The 17,339-nt window shown below is 38.6% G+C and overlaps 1 protein-coding gene across 2 annotated transcripts in view; it reads right to left on the bottom strand.

The window, feature by feature from the left end:
- Window positions 1–17,339, bottom strand: part of WAPL (WAPL cohesin release factor) — a 64,308-nt gene that overhangs the window by 33,890 nt on the left and 13,079 nt on the right. For both annotated transcript variants that reach the window (XM_005417308.2, XM_031061178.1), the window contains exons 3-4: window positions 12,893–13,939; window positions 7,011–7,126 (exon numbers count right to left, since the gene is read on the bottom strand). In XM_005417308.2, coding sequence (XP_005417365.1) covers window positions 7,011–7,126; window positions 12,893–13,939 — 1,163 coding nt within the window. The remainder of the gene's footprint in view (window positions 1–7,010; window positions 7,127–12,892; window positions 13,940–17,339) is intronic.

The following is a 17,339-nucleotide window of genomic DNA, read 5'->3' as shown; positions in this document are numbered from 1 at the left end:
ATGGAGTCAAAACAGCTTATGCCAATTAACAATCTTTCCTCCTAAAAACAAGCAATTTCGACTTTCTAAATTAGAATGCAAAGAGTAGCTCAATGTGCATGGTTATCAGCAGTTTATTATCACTGAAAAAAAGCTTTATTATAACTGTTCATCCTTAGGGTAGGACACACTTTAACTAAAGGTTATGCAAGATGAAGACAAGCAGTTCTTTTTAAAATGAGCCCTGAACAGTCTACTCTGATTCTACCATTATATATATAGAAAGGGCTGTGACTGATAGCAAAACTTTTCAATTATGATTCCTCTGCTGCTTTTTCAGAACTATTTATTTGAACTAAGCTATGGAAAAGTAATTAAGCAAAATCACACAGGTTTATGCACTTAAGGTAGACTAACGTTCACATACTCTAAAACTTAAAAATTAAGGAACAAAGAAAAATCTTTAAAAATCTGATTTGGCGAAATGCTGATTCGTTTGCAGGCCAGCAAAAAGAAACGTTACTCGCAGGATGCCTGATAAACATCTGCTGCACAGTACAACACAAGCTAAGTGGAAAACTACAGACCACAGTGCAGCCCAGTTTCTGTCCCCTCCCACACACACGTCATTGTCACATTAGCCCTAAGATTACACAGCCAGCCCAGAGCGGGCACGGGTTCGTACTTCTCCAATTTCAAAATACTTTCAAAGACGAGGTATAAGCTTTTCATTTTGAACTTCTAGTTTACTTAGAGCCAGGATTTGTTTCTAACTGATATTTATAGCTCCTTCCAGTCAGCATGAAACACCAGTGGAGAAAGCTCCCATCAAACTGTAAAAAATCTCTTATACCCTTAAAACATGTATTACAACAAATGCTAGCAGAAATAAAGGCTCATGTCTAAGTTTTTTTTCAAGTATTGACAGTTTCTGACACTGCCTAACCTTATAACAGGAGTATTTTATTTTCCATTATGAAATTGACCTCCTCATGGAAAAAAACCTGGCTATAGGACAAAAAAAGATGCATTTCAATAATGAACTAAGGACTAGTTGCAGATTAGACTGAAATAACACAAAAGAAAAAAAGAAAATTTCTTCCTGGTTCAGCACTTGGTAGTTGGAAATAAGTGCTCTTTTCACAGTATTGATTTAACATGTCCTTCCAACTTACCTGTCCAAAGACCACACTTGGAAATCTTGCACACATTTCTGTACTTTGTTGGGTACAGAAGTCATTCCTAAAACTTACTAAAATATGAAAAGCAATAGTTACAGGGTTATGACTGGCTCAAGTTTTCCTCTTGCATACAAGGTTAAGCAGCAGTCTGTTGGCTAAGCCATGTCTGAATTCAGCCATGCTTTCATTCACATATTCAACACTTCTGTCATGACTAACCCTGCTAACATCACTTGATCAAAGTGCTGCATGGAATCCTGCTAACGCTGCTGTGTTTAGTGAGCATTTCTCAGTTGCAGTGTTGACTTAACCAGGTTAAGAGGAGTTAATTTCTCTTCTTGGGTCCCCCCAGCTGAATAGATAGAATAGTTTAGAGTCTCTCTGTAAACTGGACTAAGATTTATGTTAAATGTTTCCTTTTTAGTGAGTTAATTTTAGAGTAATACACAACATTGGGAAACTGAAGGCACAGGGAAACAGGAGGGAGCTGGTCAAGCAAAGGGAGAACAAGAGCAGCATAACCACATGCTTCTGTAAGTATTTTTTGCCTCTTTCAGTCCTTACAGTAGATGGGGCTTTGTTGGGTTTGGGACTGTGGCTTTTTTTGTAAATCCAAGAAGATCTCAGCTTTTCATGGCAAACGCAGTCCACACTAGTGGAGGAACTTTCAAGCAATACCACTTTAGCATACTAAACTTTAACAGCACTTTAAAAAAGCACTGTTACCAAAATGTTCCCAGGCACAGCAAGCAGTGAAAGCCAAATGCCATGCCACACAGTGAGGCAAGGGGGCCCCATGGCAGGCAGACACCTGTCAATTAACAGCTAAAATGCACTAACAGCTATCAGCTTGATCTAGCACATCCCAATCAAATCTGTCACTATCTCAAACCCACTGAGCCTCATGTCAGCTGCCAAAAAGGACTGCTGTGATTTTATCCCAGCTGGCAACTAAGCCCCACCCACCTCCTTGCTCACTCACCCCCAGTGGGATGGGGGAGAATCCAAAGGGTAGAAGTGAGAAAACACAAAGAAATAAAGACAGTTACACAGGGAAAGCAAAAGCCATGAATGCAAGCAAAACAGAACAAGGAATTCATCCACCACTTCATGTGGGCATACAGTTTTTCAGCCATTCCCAGGAAAGCAAGGCTCCATCTGGTGTAACAGCTACTTGGAAAGACAAAGGCCATCACTCCAAAGGTGTGTGTCCCCCTTCCTCCTCCTCCAGATTTTTATATTGCTGAGCACATTGTCATATGGTATGGAATACCACTTAGGTCACTGTGTCCCCTACAAACCCCCAGCCTCCTGCCTGGCAGGGTGGGATGAGGAGCAGAAAAGGCCTTGGCTCTAAGTGTTGCTCAGCAATAACAAAAACATCCTAGCACTACCAATAGTGTTCTCAGCACAAACCCAAAACAGCCCTGTAAGAGCTCATCTGAAGAAAATTAACTGTATTCCAGCCAAAACCAGCATAAACAGAAAACTCTGTGGTCCAGTATTTGAATGGGCCAAAGGAAACACCATGAACAAGCTGGTGGCAAAGAGGTTTTTCCATACCTTTTCCTGTACAAGCCAATATGTGCACAACAAGAAGAAAAGAAACAGCCCACTGATATATCCCCATTCACTGGGTACATGTGGGAATGTGTACTCAGTTGCAAGTCAGACAGGTTTTCTAGGGCTAAGATTACAACTTAGTGAAATTTAAAGACATTTCTCCTATAGCAATGTAAGAATAAGAAAAAATTTAAGCTAGCTTCAAGTAATTTAAAAACAATAAATTTTCATTGCAAAAGTGAATATTTAATTGAAACATGCCCTTTTTAACTGGAGTCACAAGTCATTAAGCAATGAATTAGCCTGCGTGTTAGTTTTTAGCTTGATCAGTAGTCCATGATTCACCAACATAGACTGACCATACTCTGAGCACTTTGTTCCTCATCTTACCAATCATAAAAAACACATTTCCAACTCTCAGAAAATTTTCAGTGTTTCATATGTGCTAAAATTGCATTCTATAGTAGCACGGAAGCTTTATAAAATATACCCACTGTAAAAGGTATCAACATCTAAGAAACTAATTCCAAAGGACTTGTTTCTAAAATTGACCTACTCTAAGGCATAGGGAAAAAATCCTGATAAAGCACTCATCTAATTGAAATTTCATGCTACTTTGAGAAAACATAAGACTGAGTCTGCTTCCAGTTGTGCCAACTTGAGAGAGTCAGTGCTTTTTTTCCTGTTATACCTCCTCTGCCTCCTTCGTGCAGCTCTTTAAGTTCCCACATGCCTCAGCAGCCCTGAAGAGCAGTAACAGAAAGATTATAGTTTCTGCCCCCTCCCAGGCCCCTCAAACTGAAAGGCTCCCATACCTTTTAACTATGATTTGCAACTCTATCTAAAATCTTACCTTGAAATATTCAAAGGTAATCAGTATTCACCATGTCTAGGTTGGCTTCCTATGGCCACAGGCAGAACTAGGATCAGCACTGAGCTGCACTCATTATCATTCATTATACATTTTGAGTTTAAGAGCAGAGGGGCCATCCCAGAAAATGTGCTGTTCAGAGGACTTGGTGGTCTCTAGTCACATGCTGGACAACACAGACACTGAACTGACACAAAACACTAAGTATAATCACTCATTTATAGGGCTGATAGATCAAAAGGTTAAGTTTGGGGATAAACTAGCCCTCCTTACCTTACACTTTTAAGTTGGCTTTTTTCAGATTCCTATTTAGAGACATATTTTGCATAAGACCACAGGAAAGTGTTCCAGAGTATTCCTACAAAAACTGTTTCTCTTCATTTGCTGACTCTAGCTAAAATCTGTTGTGAAAGCAGCAGGAGCAAGAAATGTCAGGAAAGAATTTTTATGCTGCCTGTTTTCAAGTCTTTGGTCTCAGTAGATTTGGACCACAGCAACAAAAAATTTCTTGTCTCCTCTATTGGGTTTGCCTGCTAATGGAGAATTAGTTTCATCTGTAGAAGGGAACTAAGCTCAAAGGGGCCAGCAGGTGGGTGTATCCAGAGCTCCCAAACTGACATGCTAGAGCATGAGTTACCCAACCAGTTGAATTAAAATTGTAAACAGTTGCAAACAAACTTCTGCAGATGTTACTCATGTACGCTTCACACCCATAATTTGCAACTCAAGCAATGCCAATATTTATGTACTGTAAGTACTTAATTATGTTGCTATGGAATGTAACACTCCCCCTATAATTCAGGCTCAGGATAAAGAGGTTTAATTCACTTAAAAGCATGGCTCTGGTTGAGACTTTACTCACCTATCAATGTCCTTGGCTACTGCAACCAGGCAGTGGTTTCAGTCCTTACAGTAAAAGCAGTGTTTAGAACCACTGTTATTCACAAAGGCAATGATGCCAGTAATATTTTATTGCACTCAACGTTTCAAGAACTGGAGTTTAGCATTAGGAGACAATGATCAAGTTTTCAAAACTACAAATGTGGGTGACAGACCTCCTGAATACAGACTGGAAAAAATACTTGAGCTTTCTGCATCTGCTGAAATTTAATGATAGCACCTGCTGCTTCCTGAGTAACAGAGCTTTTTTCTTGGCAGCTCAATGTGATGCCACAGCTCTGAAAAATCAGAAAATATTTCATACTGTGTCTGCTAGTTCCTACAAGAAAAAATAAATGGTACTGAGACAGCGAAGTAGTTCCAGAGAATTCTTTTTGAAGATCATTAGTTATTATCACCAGGTTAATACTTTTAGTTATTTTTTCCATTCCCAGAATGAGAATTCCCTTAAGAAACAACTAAGATAAAGAGTCTATATCTATATTTTAGGAAGATAATTATAGCAGCTCTAATTACCATCAGAACAAGCCTTACAAGCTTTTTAGTAACTCCATGTAACAGCCATATGATTAGAGAACACTGAAGTTTAAAATCTGAATCTCCATTACAGCAACATCTACTTCTAGGTCCATTATATCACGACAGGGTCAAAAAAGCTGTTTCATTCTCAACTTTCCCACGTGAATAAAATGTATCCCCAACTGAGAATTTTCTAGAGTTGATACCATTCTTTCTTATAGTATGATATTGCTGTAAGGCTTATTCCTGACCCCATAATTTCATGATATATACATTCAAAATTAATTAGAACCATTTTCACATAAAATCTCAGAGATTTAAAGAATAAAAATTAAACAAGAAACACATTAAATGCAATTACAGAATAATATTTGTGGCATTTAAATATTCAAATTTAAAACCTTCCAGTATTTAGCAGAACACCCACACTGTTTTATGCTGTTAAAATATATAACTGAAAAAGTTACAGTCAAATTTGCACTTCCTGTACTTCTGTTTCTCATTGTACTGTAGCATGTTCACTGATAAGAAGCTGAATTTTTAAAAATGATTATTTAATCAGCAGAAGCTGAGGAACTCCCATCTCCAAGAAATACTATTTCAGTTGTGGAAACACCCTCCTCACTTATCTGACCTCAAACTGTGGAGGGAGGAGCTTCTCATTCTGTCCAAATTCAAAGCAACAAGTGACACTTCCTTTTCAAAGGGCATCACAACTGACAGGACCTACTGGTCACATATCCTCCCACATGAAAATACTCCCCAGCATGTTTTAAGAGCTAAACGAAATTTGTCATCCTTTCTCCACCCACAAATCCTTTTTTTTAATGAAAAATTGATATACGACAACACAACTGGGGAGATAATAAATCTTCTGGTTCTGGAAGACCAAAAAACAAAGCATCTTTAAAAATTACTTCGGTGAAACTATCATATAACACATGTAATTAGTTACCTTCATGAGGAATTATTAGGATTTCTTAGAAAAAATAATTTTAAAAACTTCTTTGAACTGCTGGACTCACGAGCACATTCTGAACACACATAAAAGACAGTTTCTATAATACCATGCAACTGCCAGGTCTTGCAAAACCTATGGAACTCCAAGGGAAAGCAGAAATACAAGTTCATTTCCCTCTTTCTCCTCCTAGAGCAGTTGGGGATTGCAATGATGGTGAGACAGGGACTGCTGCCACCAGGTAACAAAAACAAGTTATGCAAAAAGCTCATGAGAAGTCCTTAAGCATTGGAAATGTTTGTCCTGGACATTAGGGTCATAAAAGCTTCATTTAATGGAGATTACATGGATCCCCCTATTGCAAACTTTTACCTGGTGGCTACACTCCATTTTTGCTGTATGCTCATTTTTAAAAACCTCAAAATGCTGAGTACCCATAGTGACAGATAAACCACGTTTCTGTAAGATCAAGAAAATGAATAAGCTCTTTTCATGCTGTGAAAGGGCAAATTCATACTGAATATTACACAGTTGGGCAAGACTGGCATGGGATTGGAGGTTACTTTTTTTTTCCAACTAAAAGAAAATCTCACTATACCAAATGCTATAAATGCACTTATCCTTATAAAGACTATTTCAATGCCCAGTTTGAAGTTTTAAGAAAAGTTCTATCCTATATTATGATAGGTATTTCTTGGGAGAGCAAACAAAAGAGAACAAAAGAACCCCCCCCCCCCCAAACACAAACAAACCACTAAGTAAAATACACAGAATTTACTGATGCTTTTTTTTTAAATATCTCCAAGGAATGCATCTACATTACAAGTCTGGTTCTCCATAGCAGTAATGTGAACCTGAAAAGTGAACCTTCCAGTAATAAATACAAAAGTATTGCACTTGAATATTTCACTTTTCCAGAAATAATATTAAAGGCCAACATATGATTTCAAAAGCCCTGTTGCATATCTAAGAAGAAACATCAATAGTGAGGAGTTCAGTAAAATAAGAACTTTGTATTGGTCTCAGCATTATTACTCACCCGCTTTGGCCCACTAAAAATCTTCCTGGTGTTTTCCTTAGATTTATCACCTTGTTTATTTGTGGATTTCTTATTGCCTTCATGCACACCAGATGCATCCTCTGAAAACTCCAGATCTGTTAAAGGTAAATACAGACATGAAACAACCATTTTAAAAGCTGTTGAATTGCTAGAGCATTTCTTGCATCTGACAATTCCACATGTATAGCTTCTGACATTACATAATGAACCATCAATATTCATCAGAAAAATCAGCCTTACTGCCAAGCACAGTCCTGGGAGCAGCTCAGGCTTGCTGACTGGATTGCAGTAATACACAGAGGCATGACAAGGTGCACAATCAAAAATATTACAGCACCTCTTGCCCACTGGGTAAGCTGCAGGCAACTGCTTCCCATCCCACACTCCCAGGGCACTTTTTACAGGAGTTTCCTAATGGCTAGCTTACTGCTACAACCCTGAGCAGCAGATGAATAAAGCAGGAGATTGAGCTCTTGAAAACTGTGAGATTAAGAGATTTATAAGAACACACCACAATTATAGAAGAGAAGAATTAATCTTGCTTCACTTCTCATGAAGGCAGGCTGTTTGTATTTGCTTATTCTGCTGTGATCAGCTTAGGAAAGAGTCAGCCAGAAGGAACTGCTGACACAGCCTTGCAATGGATTCGATACTTGCATTGCCACTGACTCCAGTACCCCATCCTGGACTGTAAATCTGCAACTCACTCATCAAATCCAATTTTTGTCCTTAGTTTTTGGGGGGTTTTTTTTGTTTTTTTTTTTTAACTTGGGTTGCTTTATTTGAAGCACTATCCCTTGGAGACAAGGGAAGAGGATTACTTGGCACAAACCAGAAGTTACAACAAATTTCAAGATGGAAATAAAGACAGGCACAGAGAGGCACTGTTTCATCTGACAATCTGTTTAGAAAACCAATGTATTCCTGAAAAGCTGCTGCTGTTTGAAAAGTGCACTGCAAGAATACAAGCAGGTAGGATGGGTTACTCTAATCCCAAGTAGATAAGACCAGCCAAGCTGGTTAAGAAGGCAAGCAAAGGCAAAGCTGGTAACCAAATTTCTAATGGCATTCTCAAGGATACAGAACTTGTCTGAGGAATAGAACTATTCCTAAAATAAAGCTCCAAAGTTTCCCAAATTGCAGTAAATTTCAACAGGCTTGGCAGCACCAGGACTGGCAGGATGCCTGCTGCAAGGCACCTCCTGGAACCAGCCTCTCACTGGTTCATTCTATCCCACTGGTTTTCAGTGGGGCTGTGTCAGGTGAGCACAAGAACCTACAAACACAGCATCAACAGCCCCTCTGAAAACAACTGGCTTTAACAGATGTTTGATAAAATTAGTATAACTGAGGAAAAATACTACGGACCAATTTCCATTAACTTAAATAACACAAAACTACCTCCAAATCTATGTAAAAGACAACTTAGTTCTTGCTGAAGCCAATTTAAGGAATAAAATCAAATTGCTCTGATATATATCCTTATATATCCTGAAATATTTCTGAAGAAGTTAGGCCCTGAATGCAGTTCTCAAAGAAAGTCAAACCAAAAGAACTGGATCCTCCTATTGCAGATTAAAAGCTAACAAGTAATTTATTTGACCACAGCCAGTACAAATATGCAAGTCATTCTAGAAATACAAAATACTTCACCCACCAAATGAGAACAGCAACTTGTGCCCTGTGCTAAGACTTGGACCTGGCATTGCCTTCAATAATGATTAACAATGTTCTGGGATCAACTAAGCCACAATTTTAAATTTCCTTGTTTGAATTCTACTCCTATGTGATTCTGCACTATCCCACTTAAATTAGTTGATTTTAAATTCAAAGAAACTTCTTGATAAAAAAAATTCAACTTCTACTTACAACAGGACAATTCTGCATTTTCTGATGTTGCTAGCACATCAAACACTTACTAGCTTTGTAAGATTACCTGGAATGCTTCTATTTGAGCAGTGCTTTTGAAGGCCTTCTTAAAGCACTTTGCACACATTATCTTAGCAGACTTGTAAATCTAACTAAACAGGGTCTGGAGGAGAAGTCTCCTGTTAACATGAACTGAGTGAGGAAAACACTGGAGTAGTCTGGTAAGCAGCGACCCAACTGGAGCCTGATTTCCACTGGCTCTCTCCTGTACAGCTTTTTGGAGGGGTTTTTTGCCTCCTCACAGAGAAATAGGTCATAATACCTTTTTTCTCAGTATGGGAGCATGTAAGGCCTTTTTTCCTCTGTCTAACCATTTTTAATCTTTAACCATTCATAATCTTTAAGATAATTTGCCTGTCTTGGCTAGACTTGGAAAATGTTCAAAGACCAACTAAGGCAACAAGCACAGTAAATTTCCTGGGGAACAACAACAGAGTTTTGTATTAGTGTCTCAGGGCAATTCTGCAGAAGGTTTTGAAGCCCAAACAGGACTCTGCCTTTGAGGACTTTGATGCAGTTTTAACTGGCTTAAAATATTTACCCAGTCAAGGTGACTCAGTTTTTGAGAAGATGCAAAGGAATTAAAAAAAAAAATAGGGCAAGTTGGCTCACCAGAACTGAGTGCTAGATGCTGATATACAAAAGCTACATTACCTAAAAAGATTACAGGAATCTCATCTTGATCACTGAAAGGAAAAATGAATCAATGACACAAAGGTTAAGCTGCATATTAGAACTGATTTACAAAGCAAAAGACTGAGCTGCAATACAGATTTCTCTTGGATACAACTCCCCGTGGATTACTACACTCAAGTCAGTCACTTTCTTCCAGTATTAAAAGCTTCTCCTCACTGGAGTCATCCTGTACTCTGGCTACTGAAATGACAAAAGCTGTGTTTCAAATCTAGGAAAGTCTCACCAGTACTTTTAGCCCCTGGCACTGTGGCAGAATCCAGCTGGGAGGCTCACAAGCCAAAGGGGCCTTTGCTTCACTGGGCTGCTACAGAGGAATCCGAGAGAATTTTAAATTGCAATGGCAAAATAAAAAGCAAACTTTTACCAGGAACTCAACACATCAGCAAAAATCTAAGGGTAATAAGGTTAAGAAGTATTTTCATTAAAAAGTGTGGTAATAGCATCTAGGAATTTAAGAGGTGAAGCTTTTTTCAGAGGTGGGGGTTTTATTTGCTTGGCTTTTGTTTGAGGTTTTTTTTTGTGTTTTTAACTACTTCAGCAGAAAAGGCTATCATAGAAGTGAGCAACAGAAGATGTTTTTCAATGAAAGAGTCTAACCAAAACTGAATTTATCTGTTTTGCAATTTTTCCTGCACTAACAATATTGTTCCTGTAGTCTTTGTGCTTTCTTAAATTTCATTTGTCAAAACATTTAAAAATGTATTGTTAAACTTACTTTCCCGTTCTGAACTACTAGACTAGAAGGAAGTCTTTCTCATGTTCAATTACAAAATCTTAGAGATGTTTTAAATTAAGGTTATAAAATCTATTTCATAAAAACATACCTAGATTATGGCAAGTAACCAAATCAGTATTATGGCAAAGTAAGGCTGTGACAGAAAGCATCAAAAGCATCAAGTTTCTCAAAAAACTGACTATGCCATGTAACATTTTCTATACTCAGAACACTAAAATCAGTTTTGGGATTTTCCAGGGCTGAAATTCAGAGAGGCAGTCTGGCATTTCACCTGTCAACATGGAACAGAACACTGGATTTTTATCTGGGCCTTTATTCATTAGAACAAAGAAAGAACAGCACGCACAGATCTCAGGTAGCATTAGCACCTCTCAGTACTGTTCACCATTTCAGGGACAGAGTTTTATTGTGCAAGATGTTCTGAAAGCTGTTTCTCAGGCCTGGAGTCAAAGCTGGCATTTTTCATGGATGTAGAAGTCACTTTTTTCCAGTATGCAAAGACAATACCTCAGAGCAACGTCACATTTTACTGCAACTTCAGGCTTAGATTCAGAAGTTCTTGAGAAATTCTCAGGCTCAGCATCACTACATTTAAGGGCTCTTATCATGGTTGTTCTGAGCAATCACGATACTCAAAATTTGTAAAGGTCTAAGAGAAAATAGTGTGAACTTCAGCAAGGAGCCCCAAAAATTTTAGGGCACCATCAGACTCCCTGTTTTCATAATCTGTACTATAGGGCATCACCCCTTCAAATTTCAGAAAAAAAACCTGCAAGACAAATCTCACCTGCAAACAGCAGCACAAAAGAATCAAATGAGCTAAGGAGATGCAAAATAAAGAGGAAGCATCTCTCAGCAGAGGGACTGAGAGGTAGCTCTTACCTGAAGCGGAGAAGTGCATTAAGAACTAACAAAACAGAAATTTACATTCCCCTGTGCCATGGAAATCTATTAGGAAAATATTTCAGAGAAAACATCTGTGATACCTGGGAGTATAAAGGCCTGCTTGGTGAATGCAGTGCCAAATGCAAAGTGTGGATATTTTGAGACTTCTGAGGACAGCAGCTGAAAGGATTATTTGATGGGTCAGCATCTCAGTTGCATTAACTGTACAAGCAAATTTTTCCCTTGGAATAAATGGCTGAACAAGAAGTCATCAAAGACAGGGACTAAGAGTACTTCTTAAGCAGCCCTATAAGATAAACCCATTTTCCAAAGAGGCTGGAACCCAAGTGTCTCATCATAAGTAAATTTTATGAAAACAAATCATGTTTTTTTTTGTTTGAAAACATAATCTTCTCGTACAACACCAGTATTCATTTGTTCCTTTCAAATCCACAAAAAAACCCTAGTGGTGACATTTAGTTTGATTAAAAGGCTTACAGAAAATTCTCATTTTAGAAACAGCTATAATTAGAACAGAGAAATGAACATTTTTTCCTCTGAAATTTTATTTCTGGGTTATATTAGCAGAAGCTATTTGTAGGAAAAAAAAAACAATTTCTCCAACATTTGCAAAGCTAGATAGAAACCCTCTCTTCCTATCACAATGAAATACATCTGGACAAAGTCTTAAAATGTAACAACTTCAGTGAGTGGATAAAACTTCCCATGCTTCATGCTCCAAAATGGAGGACCAGAATGTTCCGTAGAACAGTGGCAGTGTTTTGAAATATTTATTCCAACAAAAGTGATTCTCTGGCCTTAGACTTTTTCAAAACAGAAGAGCTAAAAGCAATTTTCCACCAAAGGTATTCCTTTTGTTCTTCACCAGCACACAGGACCCAACCAACCACCAAGTAAGTTTCATTTTGCAAAGGATTTTAACCACCAGAACTTGCTCAGCAGCTGCCACGTCCACAGTTTTACTCATATATATGTGTGTGAGTACATACACACCCCACTCCCCAACCTGCACAGAAGGAGATACCTAAAAACTGAAAACAAGAGCAGAAACAAATATGCAGAGGCTCTCCCAAAGCCAGTTATCTAACTGGCACTCCATGGGTCCCCACAGCCTCTCCCTTGAGTCATGCATCCTCAGATAAGATGGAGCCTGAGAAAGGTCCAAACTGCCTACAGACACATTCAAAACCAGAAAAAGATATTTCCCATTTCTTGAGAGCTACTTAAATGTGTGCACTGAGCTCTGCAATTGTGGGCTGATCTGGAGGCTCTGTGGGAGGATACCTGCCTTCCAGGCATAGATGCTTATGCTCAACACACCAAAAAGGTATGAATCTTCTACAGGGAAAAAAAAAAAACCCTCTACGTCTGGCAAGAGATCAAGGGGTATAAAGCATACTTCAAGAGAGATATGAAACACCACACAGGACCACAGGAGAAGTAAGTTTGGCTGTTAAGATTTCAAGTGAGTTAACTGTTAGGTTTCCAAATCAGTATTGTTGGACAAATTCCTAGGTACACTGCAAAATGAACAAAACATTGAAGTCAATTAAAATTAAATGTCACCCATGTATTCCAAAAGAGTTCTACTGACCTGCATTAGTGCTGAGCTGGCTATCCTGGGAACAGTTTTCATTGCCATCAGAGGTTGACTGTAGTGAAGCGGATGGTACAGTTCTACTTCGCTTTTTGTTGGCCTTCCTTTCTGCTACCTGCCACTCTTCATCTTCATCCTCGCTTTCACTTAAGTCATCAAACCCAAAGTACTTGATTTTGTAATTGGAACTCCCAGAGCTTCTAGAGGCGCCTTCATCTCCCCCTCCCTCATCTTGATCATCAAACCCAAAAAACTCTAATTTGACATCCTTCTTGGATTTGGTATTGCTTGGTCGGAACCTGGTTGTAGTTTTTGTGGCGGCCATGTCTGCCTTTTTCCTCAAGCGCCCAGCTTCGCCCAGGTCAGTGGGGGCTGCTGAGGTGAACTCATCCATGCGCTCCATGGTGTCCTGGATGGTGACATTGCAAACTGACAAGCACGATGGGTGGAGAACGGTGTAGTCTCTAGTCCGTCCAACCGTCCCTCTAAAACTGGTCCCACTACTTAAAGAAACTTTTTTTCCTGCGTTCAGCCCATCATTATTCGACTCATTGTTTGCTTTGGATAAAGACTGACTAGTGCCATCCATTAGCTTGTCAAAATTTGTTGCCCCCTGCAGTTTTGCTTTGTTGGATCGACAATATGTCCTACAGTTGCTTGGCCTAGGAATAGTCTGCACAAGTTCTTCGCTAATGGCTTCCTTTGGATTTTCACTATCTTCTTTATCACACTCCTCATCCTTGCTCTTCACCTCTGAGAGATGTTCATTGTCAAAAGCTAATATATACTCTCCAGTTCTGGTGTCTTCAGTTTCATCCTCCCATTCATACAAGTGAGTTCTTAGTGGCCCCTTGGTCTGAGATGTTTCTGATGCAGAATGTGCTGGTTTACCCACGTGGGAGTCCCAAGAATCAGGCAAGTCCTTGGCTTCAGTGTTGCATCCAGAAATGTCTGTGGTCTCAGCATTGGTTTTATTACTGTCTCCAGCATTGTCATAGATGAAATGACTGTTCCCATTATCTTCTTTCAAATTCTGGATTTTATCTACAAGAAAAGATATATTTATTACTAAAATGGAATATTAAAAAAATAGTCACCCATGCAGGCAACTTTGGAAAGTTACAATATAACAAAACACATTCAGTGATCATTGACAAAAAAATATTAGAGGTCTTTATCCACCTAGTTCATACTTTTTAAGCCCTCCAGTTTAAAGGTTTTGCTATAATAAAGTCTTCTTGCACTGTCTACCAAAAAAAAACCTCCAAGTGTCACTCTGAAAATATGTGCATCATGTAAAACACAGTGGTAAACCCTAAATACAACCACATATTTACCAAGGCAAATTACACAAAAAAGCAGAGACTTTGTGGTGAAATTGTCAGAAAAGACAATTACTGAAGTTTGACACACAAGTGACTTAACAGTGAATAACTAGAGATAAAGAACAACTACAAATTGTCTATTATGTAACAAAATAATTTCCTTCTTGTACCCTGAATAAAACAGCAAACAACTTCAACTGTCATTTCATTTTGCTGCTCTAAATGAAAATATTTGGACTTACAAGAGAAATATAAAATGCAGTTCTCATCACAAATTTTAATTTTATCGCTTCTGAAATTCAGGTTTATGCAATGAATTTCTGCATCTCTGAAGAAGAGCTGCTGCCAAAAGTTATTCTCACACTTCTCCAACCCATAGCCACACTCACATCCTACACTGTCCAGGAGAACAAGTTCCACTATAACAAGTCAGTTTTTGTAAGGTTTGTTTCCAGCCAACCAGCACCCACACAACAGCAATGCCAGGAAGCAATGCAAGTATTCAGTCTTCCACCTGCTGTCCTCTCAGCTGGTGGGGAAACCATTCCCTTTGTCTTCCCTGAATACCAACAAAAGCATGGTGGATTTGGTACCAGAGTTTCATGATGACTGCATCTGCCATCCTCTGTTGACATCACACACACACAGACACCCAGCAATATAAGAGGGTATTTCCATGAAACAAGAATTTCTTGGAAATTTCTGAGACAGTATCAGCAAGCACAGGAACACAGGTGCCTGCCGTTACTACTGGCCCTGAAATGGCTGCCTGGGCCAGGAAAAGCAAGATAAGAAGTCTGACAAAGACAAGAGGAGCACATGATGGGATAAACTGAATAATACACAGACACAACTGGGACAGGGCCAAGTGACAAGAGAAATGCTAGAAGAGAACGTGCTTAAAAGACATGTGCAGAACACTGCAGTGATAAAAGGGGTTCCACTGGCAGAATGCAACCCCAAAGGTTCAAGTTTTTTAGGCAGCAAAGGCTTCCTAAACTCATCAGTAAAATGAAGGCCAAAGCATCTCTTTAGCACTAGTCCTGACCTCATTAAATTTCATCAGCTTCCATTTACCCAAGTGGCACAGAAGTTTCACAGCACTGACCAGAAGATTTCAACCTCCTGATGAGGGAAACAAGCATCAGCACTGTTCCAGGGACTTTGGCTCACTTGTTTTCAAATTAAAATGGCATCATCTAAATGCCATCCTTGCACATGTGTTTTATAGACGAATTTTAAGGTACTGAAAATTCTAGTAGAAGAAATGGCTACCAAATCCAGTTTTGCAGGAAATTGGTTTAATTCCTGCTAAAATTCCTCAGGTAACCAGGACAAGTAATACCTTACAAGCTGCATCTAAGTTTTCTGGAGTCTTGCTGAGATCTGTCACAGAAGTTATACATACTCAGGTAGAAACAAAAAAAGCTTTTTACAGAATATATGAAATGCAAAACTCAAATCTAAATTCCTCACAGAACAAGGAACCCTAACCCTGCCATCTCCATGATGGAATCTTGGTTATTATTTTTCAGTATCAATATGTTATAAAAGCAATATTGTTATTCCCATTTCAATCTCATGCCTGCCATAATCCAAGAGACACAACCAAAATGAATCTTTCTGTAATCAAGGAGGGGGTTTGACAGTGTACAGTATGTTCCTTTCTCCCATATGTTTAATATTATTGTGAAGACTACCACAACACTTGAGGCATGAAAAACAGCAAATTCAATTTAAAACATTTTCAGACTTCCTTGCTAAAATACACTGTTTTGCAGTCTCACCATTGCTGTTCCATATCTAAGGAAACTTCTTGTTTCTCCTCATGTAAATGTGATCAAAATCAATTTCTCCAGTCAGCTTGGCTGACTAATAAATAACAAATCCATTGTAGCCCAGTCAAATGGCTTTATTGATGCTTGGTTTACTATACTCCCAAGAAATGTTACAAGGCAAAGAGTACTAACAGCTCTTGATGGTCACAGCAGGACTTGTGCACCCTTTGTGTAACACGTGCATCAGCAGCTTTGAACCTTGAGTTGTCTGAGAGGATTCTTTAAGTACCAAAAAAGTGATGTATCTCAATTTTACCTTTCAGTGCCTAATTTAATACAGCACACCAAGGTACTCCTAAACAGCAAAAAAGTGGCAGTTAGCCTCCCCCTTGATTCTGGGGCACCAAAATTTTAAAAACACACAGTACTTCAAAAGTCTTAGTAACTGCACCAGGGAGGTTTTTCCATCTCCAATAATAAGCAAGGCTGATGGAAAATGGAACCACTGAACTCTTCAGTGTACACTGGGTAGAAAATCTGGCTTTAAAACTGGATCATCACAATGCATTACTGGAAAACTAAGCAGTGACATTTAGAGGAATACTTCCTCTAAAGATCCTTTGTCAAGCCACTGTTCTCATCTCATCAGTGGGTCAATAGCTGTCAGCCTGAACCTTCAATACCAGAAAGTACTGCTAATCACTTCCTAATTGCCCAAAGGTGTACAGGAACTGCAATTCCAATAGCCCTGATTTTTAAAATTACAGTATTTATTGGCAGCAACTACTACAGCAGAAGCTAGCATGACTGTAGGAAAAAAAAATGAGAAAAGGAACTAATTGTTAATTATTAAATATTCTGTAGTCCAAGAGAGACACGGAATTTCTCCTCCTATTTTTAACTGCAATTAAGCTCTTTTGGGGCTCAAATACCAGAATAACTCTCCCAAGTCATTTTAAATCAGCAATAGCATAATCCCTTCCCCACGTACAAACACTGTATACCTAGGAACCATATCAATGTTCTGTGGTAATCATGATTTATTTTCCGTTTAGATCACTAAAAGTTGCTTTATTTCATGCTCTAGTTTATGTCACTTAACAAGACAGATGTCTTCAGCATTGCTGATGAATTAAAAAAAAAACAAAGTAAAACTTCCACTTTTTCCCATAAAATGACGTTTTCACACACACACAGATGCATATTACTAAATCTGTAAAACTATATTTAAGTGATAATGATTATTGTTCCAAGTAACCTTAGTCAAATTACCACTAGAGAAAAAATTTCAATTTCAGACAATGCAAGATAGTAAATTTACATAAGGCAATAAAGTTTACA

The sequence above is a fragment of the Geospiza fortis genome, unplaced genomic scaffold (genome assembly GCF_000277835.1).
Source record: "Geospiza fortis unplaced genomic scaffold, GeoFor_1.0 scaffold130, whole genome shotgun sequence".
NCBI classification, from domain to species: Eukaryota; Metazoa; Chordata; class Aves; order Passeriformes; family Thraupidae; genus Geospiza; species Geospiza fortis.
Note: the sequence above shows the minus strand (reverse complement) of the source record. Positions and strands in the feature narration are given on the sequence as shown.